This window comes from Rhyacophila brunnea, unplaced genomic scaffold (assembly GCF_057557595.1).
Source record: "Rhyacophila brunnea isolate RB1 unplaced genomic scaffold, BYU_Rbru_1.0 scaffold_13, whole genome shotgun sequence".
In the NCBI taxonomy this organism is placed as follows: domain Eukaryota; kingdom Metazoa; phylum Arthropoda; class Insecta; order Trichoptera; family Rhyacophilidae; genus Rhyacophila; species Rhyacophila brunnea.
In genome coordinates, this window is record NW_028232785.1 from 402,717 (window position 1) to 427,075 (window position 24,359).

Below are 24,359 nucleotides of genomic sequence, written 5' to 3' on the forward strand. Positions count from 1 at the left end.
ACCTTCTTAATAAAATAAACAGTCTTTATTTTAAAGTCATCCTTTTTACGATTACTTAATAAACTCACACGATAGACCATTTAAAACATTTTAACAACTTCAAAGTCAAATTACTCAAAACTAGTATTCTCCAGTTAGTGTGTTCTGCCAGAACAGAGACGATATATTCATATAACATTTTTTCACAGGAATTGGTGGTTAGCCATTCGGTCCTTAAAAATCAATTTTAGCGATGTAGTAAAATGTGTTAGAGGGGGGAAAACATGACAAATACATCTTCCTTGTATCCAAATACAAGACATTTAAATTAAGTAAAACATTGTAAAAAAAAAACGCTAATATTCTTTCCATACAAAGAATATTCATTAAAAAATAGTTGGAAACAAAACAGGCAATATATAACACGAACTAATTTGACATTGTTAATTTTGTTTTATAATTTTTCCTTGTTTGGTTGCCATAAAATAAAAAAAAAAGATTTTTAAATAAATTTACTCACATTCAAAGAATTTCCACTAATTTCATAAATAAATAAATACAACTATTAAATTGTGTTGTTAATGAATTAATCCATTTTTAATAAATATTTTTTGAAAAGCACGTCTCTTTATAACAAAGTTTGAATCGGAACTGAAAAAAATATTTTGATATTTTCAGTATGGAGGTTTTTCTACATATAAAAGAATATACGGCAATACTACGTATGTGTCAAACGTCAAACTTTCAAAACACTCATATTTTAATGAAAAAATAACTTTATATTAAAAAATATACAGTAGTTCAGTTATATATACTATTTTTATTAATATTTATACGTATTTTATTGTTTTTCAATTATTAAATTAAGTAGAATATAAGGTTTTTTGTATGTAGAAAATAATTCTGACGTATGCAGATACGGATTATTGCAACGGCACTGTTTTGTTTGCCGCCGTTCTATTTCACGAACGCGATTCTTCTTGCGCCAGTATAAAACCGTATACATAAACAACGAAAAATACACGTCAGTTCTCTATGATAATTACTCGTCCGGCGTAATTTATGTCATACGGTTTTACACATAGGGAAATAAACACAAACGCACACATGCAAAATCGTGATCGTAGCAAAAGTGAACGTACATCAAAACCGACGTAGCAATACCTCGTACGTTCCATACGATAACTGAAATTAAAAAATAGATAAAAATCTATAAAATATAAATGTTAAAAATATATGTTATTTGTATATATAAAACAACAATATTTCTCAAAAATTTGACAAGTTATTTTATGATTTTAATTGAATTTTCTGTCTGGAAATGAAATTTTTATAATGTTCTTCTTTGTGATGGTAGGAGTGTTAGATACGAGGTATTTGCTAATGTAACATTCGATGCAGATACTACAGTACCACTGTATGACGAAACCTGACATTATTTTGCTGATGTAATAAAATTGAAATCAGTTGTTGTGAACCTATGACTCACGTGCTGATGTAAATGTATGGAATTATTGGTAAAAACGGGATAATTTTTATTCAATATTGTGTAATCGAAATGCAATACTTTCGGGGTAGATTTTCTTCAATTCCCGACTATCTCGTCGAACTAAAACCACTTGTAGAGTCTGTGAGCCGCCTCTCGAAATCGGGGTACCTATTAAATCATTAAACTATCGGTTAAAATTAATTGAGTAATTTCTATGTAGCATTGTGAAATAGTACATTTCAAAGCTGCATTTTCCTCAAAAAAGACATATAAGTAGGTAAGTATTTTGTACACCCACGATGGCCGCGTGGCTTAAGCGTCGGCCTATAGCGTCGTGGGTCCCAGGTTCAAATCCTGGGTCTGACAAGTACACAATACATATATTGTTTTTAAAAATAATTGTGTATGGGTCAGAGTATGGACCTAATAGGTTGAGCAAGTGGCTGACATCCATTTCTCGTAAAAACAAAAATCTGTTAATACAAACCACCACTCTGTGGAGGCCCATAATATGGTCTTATTAGGAACGGTCAGAATTTTGTATTATCAGATGTCATTTTAAGTTGAATTAACGCTATGTAGAGGTTGTGAAAGAAAAGGCCAATCTAGAATCTCGATTGATTTTTGAAAATTTAGAGAAATTGCCACAAGGCTAAGCTGTCTCACTTGCGTGAGGGCGAGTTTAGGTGGACGTTGTTTTATGTGCTTCCATGTAGTACTTTTATTTTTATGATTTACTCATTCTACCCTGTATTTTTACTACAACATTGTTAAGACGGTACTTCAGTGAAACGGCAAATAATTTTCAACTATAGGTGCGACGAAAGTTCGGATTGCCAGCCAATCGGAGAGCGAATGCGAGCTGTGAACACGCCAATTTGTTTTGTGATGGCGACGGGGGAATTAATTCTTAAATTGTGTAAAGATGACTAAAAAACGTTACGCATTTACTTGAAAAAGAAAAAATGTCAATGAATAGGTATATTATTATTAATAAACATAACATTAAATGGACGCATGTTGACTTTTTATGACAAATTATGTTTTGTTCTGCACGCGTCATTTGCACAATCTTTGGGTCGCAGAGTCACAATCGATTTAGACCGTGCCCCAGCTGAAGTATATATAGCCTTAACACTTATTATTACCACATATTTATTAGCTCGTATTCTTGTTTGTCCAAGATTTGTATTGGACGATTGAAGATTTTTAACTAACTTCCCGACTAGCTAGACATTTGAAACTTTCAGAATATATCAGAACATGATTACAATGCATTCTTTTAATACTTTTAGCCATTTTAAAGCAGAATTGAATTCATTTTCAGTTAATTCTGTTTTGTATGGAAAGTTATTTCAGAAAAATCCGTAAAAAGTAAGACTATCATTGGTTGCTAAGGGGGTGGTCCGAGCAACTAAATTATTAATATATACGCGCATTACTATGGAAATCAAAATGAAATGTCAAAATGACATTTCAGTATTCTATATTTGTTTGTTTTTTTATTTACTTCATATCAAGTACAAGTTTGAGCATATTGAGCATAATAATTCCAACAGAAAATTTAAAAACGTCGTATATAAAAAAGTTCTTTTTATCTTAGAATTATTTTTTATGTCATGTTGTGAACGCTTTGAATTTATAATTTGTCATATTCATTGTATGATGTAAAATAAATAATTTAAATTTGACACCCGATACTCAGTGATGAGCTCCTGACGAAGGCGAAGTAATATTGCATTCAGAAAAATAATTGGTATTTTTCTGTTCCTGCGAGGCTATTCTATATATCACTTAACTTAAAATGTAATACTTAAATAAAAAGTGATAAATGTGATAAAAATAACACAATTCCAGGCAGTTAATTATCACGGGAAATTAACCGTGGGCGTGATATTTTCGCGAGCTGTCAAATGTCGTTGAGTAACAAAGTTAACACGTCTTATTTGACTCCAAGCGCATTCAATTTAATTTCCAATTGGACGGACTATTTTCATCCAACTGGAGATTCTTATGGGATACATTTAGAATCAAATAAGAGATGTTAACTGTGGAGCAATAAAATTAACGGATTACCGTTTTACTAAGAATAGCTCTTCAGTGCAGCTCTAAGTATTTAGTATTTTTTTCGACTTATACGAGGTATAAATGAGAACTCTGCCATTCTGGGCAGTGTTGACCTGTGTGTTCTTGATAGCTACCTTAGAAATAGAGAGCATCAGGTGTTCATTCTCCCAAGGTGCAGAACCAACCTGCCACTGGTAATGCCAATAACTATGTTCAACCAAATTACTTCGGGTGTTGATATATTCCACTTGCGTGGTTTAGATGGACGCTATTTTATAAATTCTTAAAATAGGGTCTCCTTAGCAAGCTCGGTGTAGTTCTTTGAACTTCTATAGATGTATAATTCTATTATCAGTATTGTCACTGCTTTTGTATGTTTATACCTATTATGTTCTCTTTTTATATTTTCATTTTTATCCCTTTAATTAATTTTGTTTTTCTTTCTTCTTTATAATAATGTTTTATGTCGTGTTGTGAACGTCTTAACCTTATAATTGTAATGTCCACAATATGTAAAAATAAATAAATTGAATTGAAATGTAATTGAAATGGATACATAAAGTGATAAAGGTGATATATTTACCACATAATAGCCTCTTAGAATAGGTAGATATAATAAAATGTTGGCGACTGCTTACAAATACAAAAAAATGACCTAGCAACACAAACCGTAGTAAAAACCGAACCAGTTTGTTGCAAAATATTATTAAGTATGCCTAACAAAGCATAACATTGGAATTACTAATATAAACAGAAACAAATTCAGGAAAAGCTGATAAAACACGCCAACCGGTTGTTAACAAATGTCATTGGATATTATTTTGGTTTAATTTATTTATATAAACTACGGCCAACTACAGTGGAAAAGGGTGGAGGTAGGCTGCGGAATCAGACATAAGTAGTGCACACTAAACTTTGTCATTCACACTAATAATTATCATTGAGGCAACTTAAGGCTCATTAATGATCAAAATGGGTGCTTAGTCATTTCTCACAGCAGATTCATTTGTAGCAAACTTCATACTTGTACCTGATTTTTTTGTGGGTTTTTGTATTTGCAAAAGGTGGAGGTAGGCTGTGGAATCAGACATAAGTAGTGTACACTAAACTTTGTCAGTCATAATAATTACGTATTTGTTTTCATTATCATAATCGTTGAGGCAATCAATGCTCATTAATGATCAAAATGGGTGCAAGTCGTTTCTCATAGCAGATTCATTTGTAGCAAAATTCACACTTGTGCCAGAGCCACGCTGAGATTTGAAATCATGAAATCTATAATCATTAGTTACTTTACGTACATATTATCGTAAATATGTAACCAAAACAAGAGGGTCAAATATGGACAAACATTTTTCGTATATTAATTGTAAACAATGCATCCAGTGTTGCCATATGACAGATTATTTATGTCTGCCCCTTAGCAACGCATGATCTGCATACACCCCAAGAGATATCACACTGTAGAATGGTAGTTGAACGTTTGTTCAACTACCTGAAACCTAAATCCATATCATTTTATTCCGTCCTGCTGGAATTTAATATTTTTATTACTGGTTTGTACTATTTGGGACTGGTTGATAGATTGTATTGGTACATTCTGACGGTGCTGCTTTACGGTAGCGAGTCATGGCACCTTATGAAGGCTCAGAGCAACCATAATATACTGAGCTTCGAAAACAGATGTTTTCAACGGATACTGGGTGTGCAGTGGTATGACTTCAGGAGCAACGAGGAGATAATGGAACGCACCAAGCAGCCTCTCAACACGCTTAAAGGAAGAGGCGACGTTGGACCTGTGTTGCGGATGCCAGAAGAGAACCTCAACCTGGCTTGCCTGTTCTTCAAGCCAACCGGATTCCGGCGTCCTGGAAGGCCGCTAAATACTATCTATAGTGTATACGGCGGAGCTACGGGATGCTGGTTTGACCTGGACCGAAGCAAGACTGGCGAGGAACAGGGATTCTTGGGGGCGCCGAGTGGTGTCCACATGCCCCGCCTAAGGGGCGGATATGGAAGAAGAAGAAGACTATTTGAAGGCCACTTTTTTAATTTTCTTGCGAATCGATGCGTCATTTGCGCCAATGAAACTCGCCGTTGCCAACAGAGAAAATTAACTTTTCAAATCGTAGTATATTCTTGGGTTTCCACCGTGTCTCCTTCTTCCTTCTTTACTCGACGTTTCGGGCTCGTTGCAGAGGCCATTATCAAGAGATGATAATGGCCCAAGAGATGATAATGGCCTCTGCAACGAGCCCGAAACGTCGAGTAAAGAAGGAAGAAGGAGACACGGTGGAAACCCAAGAATATACTACGATAAAATACAACCGTGAAAGCCTCAAACATTATATAACTTTTCAAATGGTTACCATTCAACCATACGAAAAACGCTATAGAATCGCTATAAAATACTGTAATATAAAAACTACACAATATCGCTACTAACTATGGTACATAAGTCAGTAGTTTAAGTTCTTTGATTCACACATAATGATAAAACATATTATATTATTATGAACAAAGAAAATGTTCATTGCTTTAAAAAAAAATGACACTTCTAACAAAGAATGAATACTTAAATTGATTTTGTTTTTATTTAAACACTAATTGTAGAGTTTATTTTGCGTGATATACCTACAATGCTTTCTTTGTTTCCTTATATTCTCGTATTGTCTTCAATCTTTTTCTATACAATAATCAATTTTCTATAAATAATTAGCCATTATCAGCTGTCATAAGAATACAATTCCGTCATTAGAACAATTTGATAAAAAATACCTATTAACTGATTAAAATATGTATAATTTTAGTTCATTTACCTTAAATGATTCAGGGCTTGTATCCATATTGTACAAACGTCGATTTCAAGCCACTGTTACATTACTATAAACCATTTTTACTTTCACTATTTATAATTAAACGGGAAACACTAAAACAAACGTTCACTATTTTGTCAAAAAGAATGTATATTTATTTAGATGATTGAATCTAATTTATGCTTAACAGTAAGTAGAATGATTTGTTTATTGTTATTGTTTGTCTGTTTATATTTATTCGCGGTTTTATACTGGAATAAATCTATTTTAAAACTGGTGTGTTGATATTTTGTTGCACCGAATTGCGAAATCGCGGGAACGAGGTGACGCAATAAACGGACAATAACTGCAAAATGGTGATGTAATATTGCACTGAAACCGAAAATGGACACGCGCCGTTCGTTTTAATGTCGAATTATTGGCCAGATAACGAAGTTAACAAGAATACTTTGTATTTCTATCGATATTTGTGGGCGACCGGCAATTGACATTAAAAAATGACATCAGCGCTCTGTGCCAAATTCTGAATTTCGTAGAACAATCGCAGGGATGCCAGTACACTAAAAAAATATTATCATTGCAATAATATATATTTCCCTAAAAATAACCTCTTAATAACGAAATTTGAAATATTACTGGTTTTGCGAATTTTTGACTGTATGCTAAAAATTCCAGGAAATCTTCAAAGCCGTGCACCTGCAAGTGTTTTTGTTCATAAAATAAATTAATGTTTTAACATGACGAAATCAACCATGATCAGATAGTCTATTCTACCATCACCACGAGAGGTGCCCTGGTTTGTAGAGTCTTCTTTGACGAGGAATGAGCTTAACTTAATACTGAGGCTAAGAACAGGGCACACCATGGGCAAAAGATTTGATGTCCTCATGGGAAGAAGCGAATCGCAGCTCTGCGATGAATGTCATGTTTTAGAGGACATTGTACATATTATAGCATTGCAATGCCCCAAATATGAAATTCACAGAGTACAGCTGCGAATTGCGGATATCTATGAGACTGTTGACGAATTGAAGGGTGTCCTGGCGGTGGGTGAGACGGAAGAGCTAGACAAAATTGTAAAGTTATTTAACAGAATAGGAGTGAGGACCTGATCAACGGATCCCCTTCTAGAAGAGAAGAGGCGATATGACAGCGAGTCGCAGTCAAAGCCTCGGTAAAATCACAAAAAAAAGTATATTATTACAACAATGTTTTTTTGCGTGCAGATAAAATCACAACATAAATTATTTATTTAAACGTCAATTACATTAAGCTTCTTCACGAGCTGTCTGTTAGCGAATTTATAATCTGCCTGTAAAGTCGCCCAGTGTAATCATCGAACAAGCTAACAAGCAGGTTGTAAACACTCTACCGAGAAAAGTTGAAAGCCGGTCAACTTTACACGCTACACGCCGGCGTGTGGGCCTACTGCGTCTGCGCAGTAGTGCGCAGTAGAAACCTCCAGGTAAAAAAACGAACTACGTTCTGTCAAAATAGTCGTTGGCTTGTGGCTTCTCAGCGAATGTAAAGTGTTGTGTGTAATCATCAAATCGCAGTAGCTGAATCACCCGCTTTTAAATTCGCCAACAAACAGCTCGTAAAGAAGCTCAATGTAATTGACGCTTAATCATCAAATCACAGTAGCTGAATCGCCTGTTTTTAAATTCGCCAACAAACAGCTCGTAAAGAAGCTCATTGTATTGACGCTTATTGCATACAATATAGTATTTAAAAAAAAATGTATTAGGCTCTCATAGAACCCTGCAGGTAGATTGTTTTTGAAAAAAATGTCATTGTCTTCTAGAATTCTCACATAGCTTAAAAAAATATTCATATTGCATACTTTTAAAAAAATGTATCAGGCTCGCATAGAACCCTGCAGGTAGATTGTATATGAAAAAAATGACAATGGCTTCTACAATTTTCACCTATTTTTGATTTGCCTATTTTAAAAAAAAGTTATTAGGCTGTCATAGAACCCTGCAGGTAGATTGTTTTTGAAAAAATGTCATTGTCTTCTAGAATTCTCACCTAGCTTAAAATAATATTCATATCGCATATTTTGAAAAAAATGTATCAGGCTCGCATAGAACCCTGCAGATAGATTGTTTTAAAAAAATGTCAAAGTCTTCTAGAATTTTCACCTAGCTTAAAATAATATTCATATCGCATATTTTGAAAAAATTGTATTAGGCTGACATAAGATCCTGCAGGTAGATCGTGTATGAAAAAAATGTCAATGTCTTCTAAAATTTTCACCTATTTTTGATTTGCCTATTTTATAAAAAAGTTATCAGGCTCGCATAGAACCCTGCAGGTAGATTGTTTTTGAAAAAATGTCATTGTCTTCTAGAATTCTCACCTATCTTAAAATAATATTCATATCGCATATTTTGAAAAAAATGTATCAGGCTCGCATAGAACTCTGCAGGTAGATTGTTTTAAAAAAATAACAATTTCTTCTAGAATTTTCACCTAGCTTAAAATAATATACATATCGCATTTAAAAAAAAAAAGTATTAGGCTCGCATAAGATCCTGCAGGTAGATTGTTTATGAAGAAATGACAATGCCTTCTACAATTTTCACCTATTTATTACTATGCTAAAAATAATATTGATATTCCATATTTAAAAAAAATGTATTAGGGTTTCATAATATAGATAAGGTAGATTGTTTGTGAACAAAATATAAAATCATCATAATGTTCTATTTTTCAAATATTATCGATGCACTGAAAAAAATGTATTAGGCATTCATACACTTATGTAGGTACATTGCTTTATAACCAATTAAAGACAATTCGTTTTTGATTATTGTTTAATAGTTACCATGGCAATTTCTTTTGGAATTTTCGCATTCTTACTAAATTGAAATAATGAATAATGATATTTTCATACTAGGCGAATGTATTAGGTTCTTATAAAATCCCTGTTGAGTGATGGTTTATGAAATACAAAAGTAGGTGTTATGATACTATTTACTTTATAATTAACTATTTCTTTTATTCAACGAATAATTCACAAGATTTAAGAATATATCATTCTGATTATTGAACATATATAAATTTGAAAAACACTTTCTGAGAGAATATATTATATATAAATGAAGTCAGTAATTCTTAGGCATAAAGCCCACCAAAAAAGCGCTCGACGCGCTCACTACTGAGTAGGCCCCCTCCCACCCGCGCATTACCCTTCACCTATGTAATAAGGGGCTCAAGCAGCACAAAATAATTATTATTATCAACGTCTCTCATAACAAAGCAATAAAAATATTTTTAAATTTCTCGGGGCATGTAATTAAAATCGGACACGCAATAACTAAACAAAGAGTTCGCTGTTCTTAAATAATGGCGTCTCGCCCGTCGCATCGACGACGCTTCGAGGAGCGTGATTTTGCTCGCCGTTTTCAATGAATGGATACGTTGTATGTTCGTTCATTCGTATCGCCGAGAAGCCAAAAAACGATGACTCATGGGGCGGGCGCGTATAATGCGTCGTCAAATCCAGTGGGCGCTGGCGTATTTGATTACGTTGTATTTTCGTTAATTTACGCGCCACTTGTGAAATTTTGCTCGAGAGCCACACTTGCTGCGTTAAGTGGGTTTTACGCCTTATGGTTTAAAAATGAACCTCAAGAAAACAAAACTATTACTAGTATCAAAAACAGCGACACCAGACACCAACACAAATTTTGTCATTAACAGCGAACCAATCGAACGTGTGACCCATTATAAATATTTAGGTACATGGGTCAATGAGAAATGGGACCAGTCTCAGGAAATAAAAACTAGAATTGAGATCGCAAGGATCGCCTTTCTCAAAATGAGACGCCTCCTTAGCAATCGAGATCTTAACCTAGGTCTGAGACTGCGTATGGTACGTTGTTATGTGCTCTCAATTCTTTTCTATGGTATGGAAGTATGGACGCTAAACCAAGAGATGTCACGGAGACTTGAAGCTTTCGAGATGTGGCTGTATAGACGCATCCTCAAAATTCCTTGGACTGACCGGGTGACAAATGTTGAAGTTCTCAATCGAATGGGGAAGGACCGAGAAGTTCTACGTAGTATCAAAACCAGGAAACTACAATACCTCGGCCACATTATGAGAGGACAAAAATACAGCATTCCCCAACTCGTCATTTAATGAAAGATCAATGGGAAGCGTAGCAGAGGACGGCGCCGCATTTCGTGGCTTAAGAACCTCCGTGATTGGTACGAGTGCAGCTCCACCAAACTGTTCCGGGTAGCAGACGACGAATACAAGATAGCCTTGATGGTGGCCGACCTCCGCTAGGGGATGGCACAATAAGAAGAAGATTCATGTGTGTATATTTATTTTTCATTGTATTGATTGTGTATCAAGATTTGAGGCTACATTTATATAAGTATTATTTATGAGTAAACTTATATATCAATAAATAAATAAATTTTGTGAATGTTGAGTTGGTAAATAATTATAATTATGATTATATTCATATAATTCATTCCAATAAGCGGCTCTTTTCCTGAGTGTGTAATTTAACAACAAGATAATTTTAAACCAGCGGCACTTCATTTCAACTTCCTACCAATGAGAAAAAAAATAATTTGGAAAGTTCGATGAACCAAAGGAACACTTTTATTTATTTTGTGGACCTGATTCTAAATCACCACACCAGAGCTAGTCGAAGAATCTAGGTCTAAGTTTGTTTAAAAATATGCATATTTAATAAAGAATGCTACATTCGTAAAACTTGTGTATTAATTGAATACCTAATTTTATTAAATTAATTTATTATGATGTTCATACTGTGTTCTTGATGCTTGATGCTCTTGCTTTTTCGGACATGTTGGATTTTGATTTGATTAAAAAATAGTTTTATCAAAATATTTCCAATTTACTAAAAATCAGAGCTTTCAATAAAGTAGCATGTGTCTTGTCTGTATCTATCTCAAAGGCTGTTTGAGACTTTCACGGTTGTTGTCATCGTAATAATTGATTTTTGGGTTTTCACCGCATGGACTTCTTCCTTCTTTCCTTGACGTTTCGGGCTAGTTGCAGTGCAGAGGCCATTATCAAGAGATGTCATAATATCATAATCAAACATAATAATTATATTATAACATATCGAGGAAAGAAGGAAGAAGTACACTTGGTAAAAACCCAAAAATCAATTACGACAAGGTATCTTTACTCATGTTTCCATCTACACTTAGTTATACATTTATAATTTATTCAAACTACTGACGAAACCAATGGGAAATTGTATTGGTTTGTCCATTATTTTTAATGTATTTTTATGTTTCCTACTCCAATTAGATTCATATACATTTAGATATTTATATTTGTATATTAACGTTATGATTTCGTAAACTTATATTATTATATATTTTGATGTCACAAACAACTGATTCGGGCGAATGTGGTGATGAAAATGTTTTATAAAGTACATTATGTAAAACTGAGATATTTTTGTATTATTATATCGAATATTGCACATATTTTTTGAAAAAATATTGAGCGTTCCGGTTCGTAAAATTTTCTATTTCGAGCACTGACTGCAGGGGACTTGTTTGTATTCAAATGTCTTCATTTGCAGCTCTGAGGTGAACCTGGCTCGAGAGGACATTGTTCACATCACGGTAAAATGCCCCAGATTTGACCGACACAGACTTGAGTCGACGGATAGTTCCACACTCCGAGCAGAAGAGGCGATATGTTAGCGGATTGCAGTCAAAGTATCAGTAAAAATTATGTAAGAAAAACGGCATAGGTGTCTTTGGGTGTGTACATCGTCAAAAAATTTAAACACAGTTTTAAAAAAAACATATTTATTATTGTTTAGTTTAATTATTAAATGATAAAAGATATATGATATATAAAAAAGCACATTTTTTTACAAAATATTCAACACGGTGATCCTTTAAAAACAAAGTAAGTACTTACAGCTCTCTCGAATAGATTTAAAGAAAAAGAAAAAATAAGATAAACTCTGGCAACATTATTTAAAAAATAATAAAAACGTTGCAGAAAAAGAATAAATAAAAAAGTATGGCAACATTATTTCAAGCGAAATAAAACAATAAATAAGAAAATGATGAGATAAGGTTTGTTCCAGCTAGTGTTGTCAAATTTTGTGCATTTCCAACTGTCCCTATCTATGCGTTAGCTAGATTTGAAATATTCCAATATCAGTGCATCCATTCTACACAAGACTGCTATCGGCCGCTATCGAGGGCAGTTCTGTATCAAAGTATTAGCACTTATTGTAACAATTACAATAAGCGCTATGTTTTAACAACACCTCTCTTGGGTGTGCTAAATTTTAGAGCGAGATAGACAGTTTTATTGTAACAATTATAATACTTCGATACAAAAATATGAGAAACTATCCTCAATAGCCGCCGATAGCAGTCTTGTGTATAGAATACATGCGCTGGAGTTTGAAATGCTTTCAGATGACTCAGAATGTTATCAAACGATAAGTCAACTTAACGGCGAACTGGCAATTATCCAGCAGTTTAGTTTAGTGTATAAAACACTTTAGATCCGTGAATTACATATAGTGATTGCGTTTTGGTATCAAAATAATCCAAATCCCATATGAATATCATACACAAAGATGTCACATGAACAATTGAAGTAGTTATCAAACTTAGCTTTGAAGGGGTAGAAAAAACTATTTAAACCGTTTCAACGGAGTTGCAGCTGGAACAAACAATACAATTTTAATTGGCAAAGTAAAATAATGTTGCGATAGTAAAAAAAAAAATTAAAAAACCATAATAGTACGTTTTTGCACCTGGTAATCTTATTATCCTAAATATAATAATTCATTGCAGCATTTTTATTAAAAACTATTTCTTACAGCCACCGGACTCCTTTGTAGTTATTTATAATTAATTTGTTTTTTTTTTATTATTCACAAGGAATCCGCTGTCCGATTTCTTATTTCATTATTTTGTTAAATCGGACACCGCCGATAACAAAAGCGGCCAACTCCAACATAATAATATTACGATTCATTCGGACTTGTCTTGTTTTGTTTCCGACGGTGTCTTTTTCTTTCTAAATGACCGCTAACTTATCTCTAAATAATGATATCTTACATTTAAATACATTAATAATAAAATATTCTTAAAAAATAATTTTTACAGGTATATTATAAAAAAATAACTTAGCCCTTATTTATAAATTTGTAATATTATTATCTTTTTAAAAATACTTAAAATACAATATTTTTTATTAAATAGGTACTATTTTTTTTATTACAGTAGATATATTATATAAATATATTTAAAGTAATAATCACAAAAATTCAAAATTTTTTTCTTATAATTTTTTTATACTTTTTGCGAGACGCAGTAAAAAAAAAAGCAAAAAAACATGTTTTTTTTTAATTAAAGCTACAAGCAACAAAAGCAGCAGTGTGTAGTGTTAATTATTCACACAATGCTGACTTTGTTACCAACAGTCGTATTTGGTTAGGGTTACAATTGAGTTAAGTTTAAATTATTATTAGATGCTTGTAAAACCTGTGCACCCTACGCCTCAGAACGCTGGACATAAACTCTGTAAAAAGAACGTGCCAAAAGCGGTAATAATTGCAAAATAAGATACAAAACTAACGTTTATGGTCTATCAAAGTGACTAACGACTTTAAGCAAGTGGAGGCCAAAAACTCTGACAGGTTTGGAGACCCCCTTGCAAAAAATCTAGTTTTTCTTCAAAATACACAAATTTATGAGATTTTGGTACCACTTTTCATCTACTTTAAAAAAACCGCCGATGGCCTCTTTTGTCAGTTCAGTTCATCGATCAATCAACCTTGCGAGACTCCGCAGTTTAGACAAATGCACCGAAAGAACGATCGCATGAGATTAATATCCAGCAGACAGGCGGAGAGTATTCGAAGGAAGCCAGGGTATACCTGAATTACCAACAAAAATTTTAAGCAAATGCGTTGCTTAAGACTTCATTATTTCAGGGGCGAAACCAGGCCGGGTTAATAATAAAAATTAAAGTTAATAATATTATACTTCAAACAAAATAAATACGGGGCAAAAATGCGTTTTTATCTTACAAAAATTTGTGTTTTTCTGTTCCTAAATGTATAGATTTTTCTTGGTTTTTTTTTTAAATTTTTTATTTTACATAACTATTTGAAACAATAACAGTAATGGCCGTAACAGACCGAGCTATATCCAGATACAACTCGGCTGTCTTTGCTGTTTGGTTTGATATACATAAAAAAATTACATATTTGGTATTATGTACAAAATACTTTGTTGTATTAAACAAATGAACAAAAAACATGAGTTGTTTTATGTATTTATTATTGGATCAAGTAACTACCAAAAAAAAAAAAAAATTATCAACTATGACAACTGCCAGTAAAATATTTAAAAGAAATAATACGAAATTCAAAAGACGAAACAATCTGTCAGTGAAACGATGAAAACGTCGCTGGATCTATAAATGCATGATGCAATCCGATTCGTGATTGATTTATAAAAATAAAAACATCATTAATACTCGATAATGTTTTTATATATGAAAGAGACAATTTTAAATGAGACAAAAAATATCACACGGATCAAACGATAAATACTATAGTAGTTATAGAAAAGCAAGACGGAGCCGTTAAATATGAATGTAATATATTTACAACGCAGGTTATTTTGTAACAAGCTTCACACTTGTGCTCTGAGATTTATTTTCTAGCACGATAGTAATATACATCGTCTTGATTTGATGGAATAATGGTAATTCTGTTACCAAGCAAGCACTCCATTTAATGCTGCCGACGCACAGAATATATTTTTATCTCTCTTATTATAGAATCATCACCGAGTGTTTAAATACAAAAAAATTGTTTTGTATGAGAGTGAAATTCTTTTGTTTTACTGAAAGTTGTCATTCGTGAAATAATTTTGTGGTGCTTCATTTTTTTTCAGTGTGGTGTTAAGTATAAAACAGCAAAGTCCAATACGATCTAAAAAAAATAATAAAAAAAATTCAATATGGTAAGTATGTATCTATACGCTTATATTTACAAAATACATAATGGTAGGTCTGTGAGAATATAATTTGAATATTTTAATGTACGGTTTGCTTTGTTAAAAAAAAACATATTGTAAAAATTAAAGCTATCCCAGAGTGACATTTCAGATAGCATATTATTACGCGCACAAAGATTACGTGATAGCAAAACTGCAGCCACATACGGGATTACGAGTACGTATCAATAATGTTCACAATATATTATTATATATAAAGATCTTTGATTACTTAAAAATAAAGTCTCAAAATTATGTAAATTTTTGATGTTCCGTTTGACAGACATATAGTAAAATGTCTACAATTCGAAACATCATAATCGAATGTCCGCGAAATACTGAGAGTAATATATTAGTCATCCGGTATCAAAAGAAAAACTATCCCATATTTATATATTATATAGGATAATTCTGAATTTGATACAAGAAGACTTTATAAATTAAAATATTTATATTTACAACAAAATGCTTTACGGCATATGGGTCCAAAATGTTTAAATGTTTAAATTTTTTTAACAAATTTCACACTAGGATAGCCTTAAAAGAAATATAAAAAAAATATTTATATGTATTCAAAAACACTCACAGTTTCTTACAATAAATTAATTATTGTTACATATTTAAAGTTATCGTACACTATATTATAGTATATCCTAATATAATATAAATATAATTCATTTTTACATAGCACGTTAACGTGCCTTTTTACTGGAATCAAACGCAGCAAGATCCGGAGAAAATCGCTGCGGATTTGTCAGTTTTTGCTTCAAAAGAAAAAAAACATAAACCTCACAACAGTTAATTTTTTTTATATGGCTAGAAAGAGGTTTATATATATCGGCACCCGACGTGAGACAAAACGGTTTTGATGTAATACAAAATTTGTTAGATAAAGCGCTGGGCGAATGGGCAACAACCGATCATCATAAAAACTTTAAAAATAAAGATTCCTACGTAAATTATATAAACCTCGTTCTAGCCAAAATAATGCAGTTCTACCACATAAATGCCAGTAGAATTTCTCACATATTGTAATATTGTAGCAGTCTTTTTTGACTCGCTAACATACCAGGTAACTTTGACGATCCCTTCAAAATAATTTCTACCTTATCCGCGATCAGGCAAGCTCACGGAGTAGGTGATATTTGAAATTCGGCGTGGCGTATTACTGATGTAAAGAATCCAGGCTAAATTTGGACCGACGGGTCAAAGTTACCATCTCATTTGAACGGAGTAACAGGAAATAAAACTATCCAACGATTATTATTGGTCGAAGGTCTTCCTCTGCTTGATTTTTATCCGCTCGATTTCTTCGTCTGACGTTCCGTTGCTACTCATATGACGTTCGACTGTAAACAATAAAAAAAAAAACATAAATTCCATAATATAATTTTGCCAGTGATAGATTTGTAACGTCCGAAGAAGCGTAGAGAAGCTTTAACAGAAATATACATCAACTGCGTGGATATTAACCGCTACTTTATGTGACCATCTTATGTGAAAAAATGTACAGTCGAACTTGGTTATTACGATCACGGAAATAGCGAGATCTCAGATGTAATGAGGAAACATTCGTTGACATTTTAGTTTATGATTTTCTCCATAAATTTATTCACTTTAATAACGAACAACTTCTCGGGTATACCAAGCAAAACTGTTAATGTGTCGATCGTTTAAAAACAACATTTTCGACCCTAAGCAATAAAATGCGACCGGGCAGTTAACTAGACACTAGTTAAGTGTCTAAGTTGGTGTTTTCCCCGACAACATTGAAAAAGTATCCAAACATATGGTTGAAATTGCATGTAAAAAATCCAAGCTTTGTGGAGTCAGTAGGTACCTACCATCGCCGGTGGCTCAGCACTTCATTACAATAAACAACTTCTTATGTAGTTTATGAATGCCAAGCTTGTTGTTAGGGGTTTTTACGATGGTTTTCAATTTTTTTATATTCTATCCTTAACCCGGCCGGCGCCGATGTCACACACCTTGTACAAATCGGCCAAATTCGCAATGCGCATGTGTATAAATCGATGCCACCGCGTCCATATTTATCATACGGGACTGATTTTTTCACGTAAATTTGGCCTGATTTGTCCTTCTCCTGCCACCTATGACATATTTTAAAAGCATTGGTTCTAAATATAAAATAATCACCAAAGTTTCGAACCAATTCGTACGGCCAAGTTTTGCCGGTCGACAGAAATCAGTTTGAACTGCGCGCCGCGACTGCGCAGTATACGACAGACTTTCAACCGAGCGGGCCATTGCGCGGGATTGTATTTATCGCATACAAGTTGAATATTTACCGCAATCCTTGATAAATACTTTTTTTGCTGTCTGGTGTACTTATCACATTAAAACTGGCATGATTAACTATTGAACGTATGATTTTATTTTATCGCGATTTTTAAAATACTTTTTGTACTGTCTACCGTGTCCCATTTTAGTGAATGTGAAAATTAATACTGATATCAATAACTATGGTGTGTGAGTTTAATGGTTTCTGTGATTTGGCGTTTCTTAATACTGTAGTTAAACATTTTAAAAACATTTCATAGTTTTATAGTGCGTAAATATGGAGGATGAAAATGTGCGTACTAATGAGGAATTGGACTCAGATTATGACATGTCAGAAGAGGAATTGGAACAACATGAGACTGATCATGATGTTGACGATACGGACTCTGACGAGCCAATTGAATTTTTGCGGTCATGGAGAACTGGTCTGTATATTCCAATGGTTCACGAATTCAATGATTGTCGATCTGGCGTGACATCGAACGACTTGGACGAATCCTCTCCCGAATGTCTTTTCTTTGAACATTTTTTGAATAAAAATATAATGTCGGAAATAGTGAACCAAACGAATACATTTTTTAACCATTCGTACAGTGCGGGAGACCTCGGACCGAAATCGCGGTCACACAATTGGACAGACACGTCAGTGCCGGAGTTGTATGCATTTTTTGCCGTATCAATGCTGATGACTCGAAATAAGCACACGTCGATAGAGGAACATTGGAGTACCGATCCTTACCTGCATGCAGACATTTTTGGGAAAATAATGGCTAGAAATCGATACCAACTTATTTTACAAATGCTTCATTTTTCTGATCCTAGTGTGACCGCCTCAAATGATAGACTAGCTAAAATTAGATTACTGTTAGAACACACAAGAACAATTTTTAGGGAAACGATGATACCGTATCAGAATCTTTGCATAGATGAGAGCATAATCGTGTTTAAGGGTAGATTAATTTTTAAACAATTCATTCCTTCCAAAAGACATCGATTTGGAATAAAAATGTTTGTGATGTGTGACGTAATGACAGGATATATTATTGACTTTATAATTTATTGTGGGGAAGGGACTGACATAAAAGACAATGAAAATCTCGGTATTTCCGGTGCGGTAGTGACAACGCTAATGAAAGACTATATCGGGAAAGGTCACACCTTATGGTGTGATAACTGGTATTCGAGTCCGGCGCTCTTTAAATACCTTCACTCTCACAAAACGAATGCTTGCGGTACAGTGAGAAAAAATCGTAAAGATATGCCAGAGTTCAGCAAACTGAAAAAGGGAGATACCGAGGCTAAGTACAATAGTCCACTTTTGGCTCTGAAATGGCACGATAGGAGGGATGTTCACATGCTATCCACCCTCCACGATGCATCATTTGGACCAACGGGAAAAGTGAACTATAGAACTGGCGAAAACATTGAAAAACCAAAATGTGTTATAGATTATAACAAAAATATGGGTACGGTAGATAAGTCCGACATGATGCTTAGCAACTTGTCGTGTATGAGAAAATCGATCAAGTGGTATAAAAAGGTCGCATTCCACATGATCGACTTATATTTATTAAATGCTTTTTATTTATATAAATTTATTAAATCTGACAAAAAAACATTGGGCGATTTTCAACTCTGTGTAATAAAACAACTAGTGGACAAATATTGTGTGAGAATTTCAAATGCACCCCTGCCTAAGCCGACAGCGTCAACTAGCGATAATCCCGTACGATTATTGCCCAAAAGTGCAACGGGACATTTGCCAAAATACATTTTACCGACACAAAATACCGATAAGCCTAGAAGAAGATGTTTCGTATGCGGGAATTCTAAAAAAAATCCGAAAAAAACAAAACTCTCTCGCTATATGTGCCCAACGTGTGATGTTGCGTTATGTCTGTCACCTTGCTTTAAAATATATCACACATCTAAAGAATTTTAAAATAGGTTTATTATTGTATTTGTTTGTTTTTTTAATATGTGAGTTTGTGTTAATTTATCAATAATATTCAATAAGTGAAGTGTTTGTGTAGTTTAAATATATTAAAAGGGTCCCCTTTATATTTGTTTACGAATCAACCCGAAGACATTAATATGTGATTTATCGATATGCACTTGAAAATTAGTAACGCTCGATTCGTGGGAACGTATGCACAAGTGTCGAAATATTACACACAGCTCTAACTAGTTGCTACAAAATGGCGACTTGCGGTAAGTTCTTTCAAATTTGGATAGCATTCGTTTGTTCGAGTGTTTCTGATATTATAACTGATTTATTACGGTTTTTTAGTGTGTCGAAATTATCTTAATGGCTTTGGGTTCTCGACTGGAGCTGTGACATATTTTTTATTGCTTTTTTTAGTATAGAACAAAGACGATAATGAAATTCATGCGTAGTTATGGTGCGTCATACGATTTTTGAGGCAGGTGCCGGGTTAAATAGAACGTGGCGCGAAAAATGTTATATAATGATATTACGAGTAATGCTTATAACGAGCAAATTCAGTCGGTTCCATCTTCTTCGTAATAACCAAGTTCACCAATGTAATATGTTATGATATGTTTCGATCACATCGCGAGCTTCATCAAGTCAAGCAGTGGCAAAAGATGGAGGTAGGTATGAAGATCCGACATAAATAGTGCACACTTAACTTTGTCAGTCATACGTATTTGTTTTTATTGAACTAAGACCACAAAATTTAGACGGTGTTGGTTAGTTTTTAAAAATCAATTAAACCTGCCTAAACCAAACCATAATAGTTTTGGTGTCCTGTGGGCGATCCGGCAAAATAGTACACACTTTTTCAGTCATACCTATTTGTTTTCGTTGAATTAAGAATACATATTACAGATGGTGTTGGTTAGTTTTTTAAAATTCATTAACGGCCAGAGATTTTATGGTATTTTCAGAACAGAACATTGTAGATAATATATTTATATAATTTTAAAGCCTTATTATGCTTTATATTTATTTTAAACATTTGATGACTGCATAAAGTATTTTTATTACATAAAATAGTATTCTTTTAAACCTCTCGCTCTAATGTTTTAGAATATAATCAATTTCAGTACATCCATGTGCAGTGGTGTTAAGATTTTTTATATTTAATAATTTTTAAACGCATTAGTAAAATTAATGTTAACATTATATAGTGACATATTTACGATAAAAAATTATATTTTATAATTTTTGTGATCCCAAATTTGACAAGAATTAGGCATTTTATTATTCAAATAACGAACACGATTAACACATTTGAAGATAATTCTAAAGATACCGATTATAAGCTATGTCTTTGACCATTCAAATGTGATAAAACATCCTACGAATAATGATTGTTATGTAATAATTATTGACCTAAGAATAAGGTAGTATTTTTTTGAAATACGCTATTTCTGTTGGCATTTACCAGTGGTTAACACTCCCGTTGCCACGATGGTCTCGCAGTTTAGAAATGACCTTAAATCATAGATACCCCACTTATTATTATGTATATAAACGTCTACTTTTAGCTATTTGTAGATAAAATATTTAGGCATAAAAAGAAAAATATATAGGTGGTTGAATTGAATGTTTTATATGTAAAATTAATCATTTTTCGAAAGTCTAATCAATATTTTGATAAGACAGTGATAGGGCTATCTAGAAAGATATACGTTAGAGAAACGCGCATAATAGTAATGTAAACATGAGACACTATTTTAAAATGTCATTTGTTAGTCAGAGATAGAAATGTATGTCTTTGTTCAACATAATTCTGTGAATAATGCAATCAGTTATAGCCTCCCATAATATATCGAACCTTGAAGTATACATTGTTCAAATACATCTGACGATAAACGCCAAAGCAACCCTTAACGCAATGTTATTAGTGTTCATTTTACCGTGTTAACTTCGCTACATGTGGCGTTTATTCATAAACAATTAACGAAAAGGATCCAATGCTATTGACCATTGTCTAGTCAAGTCATAAAACCTTTTTTCCCGGATTTAGAATACAGACCCTTGCTACAAGGTTTGTAAAGATTACATCAGTTTGTGGGACATAGGCAATTGAAAAAAATTCTCGAGCGGGCTAAATAAAAACAGCACAGCATGTGGCGTGGCGTATTCACATGTTCTACATGTTTATACTATTATCATATTAGGCAATGCAATATGTTAAATATTGGCAAGGGTAATATTATTTCATTCTGTTTTAGAATTTTAGGAAAATAATACAATGCGATAAATTTCATAATATTGATGTACCTACCCATTCAAATGTTGTATTCAAACCCAAATATTAAACCCGTTTAAATAAATACCCTGCATTGAAATCAGACAGCTACAGAAAATGTAGGTATGTTCTAATGACTAGCATCAATAATAATATATTTGTATCTATAGTTAACTGTAGCTTTGTAAATTGCGGTGCGGTGCGGTTAATACGATATTCTAAAATATCCTTTTTTTGACGATATTACTAATACCTACCTATATTAGTTTTTTTTAATTATAAAAGATTATAAATGAGACATTATTTTGTTGGTCCATGGTTGAACCGTAATAAATTGTATTGTCGTCGTAAATCACTAATAATAGCTTTCATCCGAAAATAATAATGAGTCAGCAAATGCAATTTAAGTGCAACTAGGTAGTACACGTGGAGTTTCTTTTGTTTATGAAGTAGACACACAGTTGCAAAAAATATTTTATAGTGTTTTCAGCATTTTTATTTTTTAATTTTACAAGTACCAATAATAAAATTATAAAGTAGGTACCTACTTACATACCTAATATGTAAATAAATAATCATAGTGAACCTGTTGTGTTTACATGATATTGTGTTATAATATTATATATTATTATTAACTATATATAATAATATGTCCATAATATCGGTGGATTGTATGTAGGTACAAGAAATTCATATTAAGATTACTGAATCATTCTAATTTCATAAGTACTTACCAAATAATATTATTATATAAATAAATATTATCATACTCAATCTGATGTAGGTATATACATAATAATATACTATTATATTATTTCTCAGTGGTGAAGTGTGGAGGTAGACTGTTAAGATCCGACATAAATAGTGCATTGTGAGTCATACGTACATATTTGTTTTTATTGAACTAATACTACAATAATTTACATAATATGGTGTTATATAGTTTCGGTACGCTTTGGGCAATCCTACAATTTTGTGCACACTTTTTCATTCATACTTCTCTTTTCGTTAAATATAAAATACATATTATTATTACACGTCATGTTGTTGGTATTTTTTAACTCTTCAAGTGAAGCGCCTAGTTTCAGAAGCCCTAAAAAGGTTTTCATAAAATTTTGAGTTTGATATATATTTAGATATATGTTTTTGTCCACTATATATTGGACAAAATGTAAGCAATAAAACTTAATGTGTTCATTAAAATATATCGAAGCCAATATTATTTCATAATATGCTAGGTATCTTTTATTTTATGTGGCGAACGTAATAACGAACGCCTGTACACGTGTTATTCTACCTTACAACACCCTCGTCCGCTTCGGATGAATTAGCCATCCCCACTCTCCGTGAAATGACAGCGTGTGTTCGTTGTTCCATTTAAAACAGATCGAGACACACCGTGGTTTGGTTATGACGTACATTTATCGATGTCCGATTATTATACACGATTATAAGATAATTGCATGTGATATACACAGAATAACATGTTAAACGATGACTAAATAGTATTTAAAAACATACTTTACCTTTTGAAGCAATCAATTAGCTTTTAAAATGCCTTAAAATGCCAAATTTCTAGCGGGACACTGAGTGGACGGCATGGGAACGGGCGTAATTTTTTTACCATGGTAAGGGAAAGGTTAAGCTACGATATACGGCCGTAACTGTAAATTGACAAACGATAACTGAAGTAGGGAGTAAGATCATGTTAACGCGTGTGTTTGAACATGTACCGAACTGGAAAAAAAATCCTTTTTTTTTCCAAAATACCATAAAATCTCCATGTTGACCTACGTGGTGCATGTGGGCCCTTAAACCCTACCTAACCCAAATCATAATCGATAAAAAATATTCTTCTATCTATAAAATATCTAAAAATATGTATGATTTAATGGTATAATTTTAGATATTTTGTAGATAAATGAATATTTTTTGACTATTATCTACTATGCCTCCGTTTTCGGAGGGTTCAATTGAGTTTAAGAAACTAACCGACATCATCTGTAAACTGTAGTCTTAGTTCAATGAAACAAATACATATGACCGACAAAGATTAGTGTGCACTATTTATGTCAGATCCTAATAGCCTACCTCCACCCTTCGCCACTGAGTCATAGTCATCATCCCCACTATAACCCATTATCAAATATTACAATAATTATTGTCAATAACTGCGTGATGGGGACAGAAAGAGAGCTATGTAAAGTGAGATAGAGATATCTGATAAAATTTCCAAGTTACAATTGAGTAAAGAGCCGGAAAATTGCGTCTAAAAAAACATCTTGTCAAACATACCTGTTCTGGGAGTCCGCACGCTCGGAAGGAGGGACGCGGATGCCCTCGGCACCAGGACTACGGCTCCGTCAGCCGCCTGCTGCAGGGAGTACTGCTGCGAAGACAGCGGGTTGCCGTCGTTGTCTGTCAAATGCTGCAAGCGAAGAA

At 33.1% G+C, this 24,359-nt stretch overlaps 2 protein-coding genes across 6 annotated transcripts in view; both read right to left on the reverse strand.

The window, feature by feature from the left end:
* LOC147076064 (uncharacterized) overlaps positions 1 to 6,883 on the reverse strand; it is a 28,182-nt gene extending 21,299 nt beyond the window's left edge. Inside the window, exon 1 of one of the 2 annotated variants that reach the window (XM_085941548.1) lies at positions 6,355 to 6,883. The gene's annotated coding sequence lies outside the window, so the exon portion shown is untranslated. Of the gene's footprint in view, positions 1 to 499; positions 633 to 6,354 lie in introns of those variants that run through there. The other variant, XM_085941549.1, reaches the window with a different exon arrangement.
* Positions 6,884 to 16,206: 9,323 nt separating this feature from the next.
* cnc (NFE2 like bZIP transcription factor cap-n-collar) overlaps positions 16,207 to 24,359 on the reverse strand; it is a 222,372-nt gene continuing 214,219 nt past the window's right edge. For 3 of the 4 annotated variants that reach the window (XM_085941546.1, XM_085941547.1, XM_085941544.1), the window contains 2 exons: positions 24,213 to 24,345; positions 16,207 to 16,745 (listed from right to left, as the gene is read on the reverse strand). In XM_085941546.1, coding sequence (XP_085797672.1) covers positions 16,660 to 16,745; positions 24,213 to 24,345 — 219 coding nt within the window. In that variant the 3' untranslated portion in view covers positions 16,207 to 16,659. The remainder of the gene's footprint in view (positions 16,746 to 24,212; positions 24,346 to 24,359) is intronic. The other variant, XM_085941545.1, reaches the window with a different exon arrangement.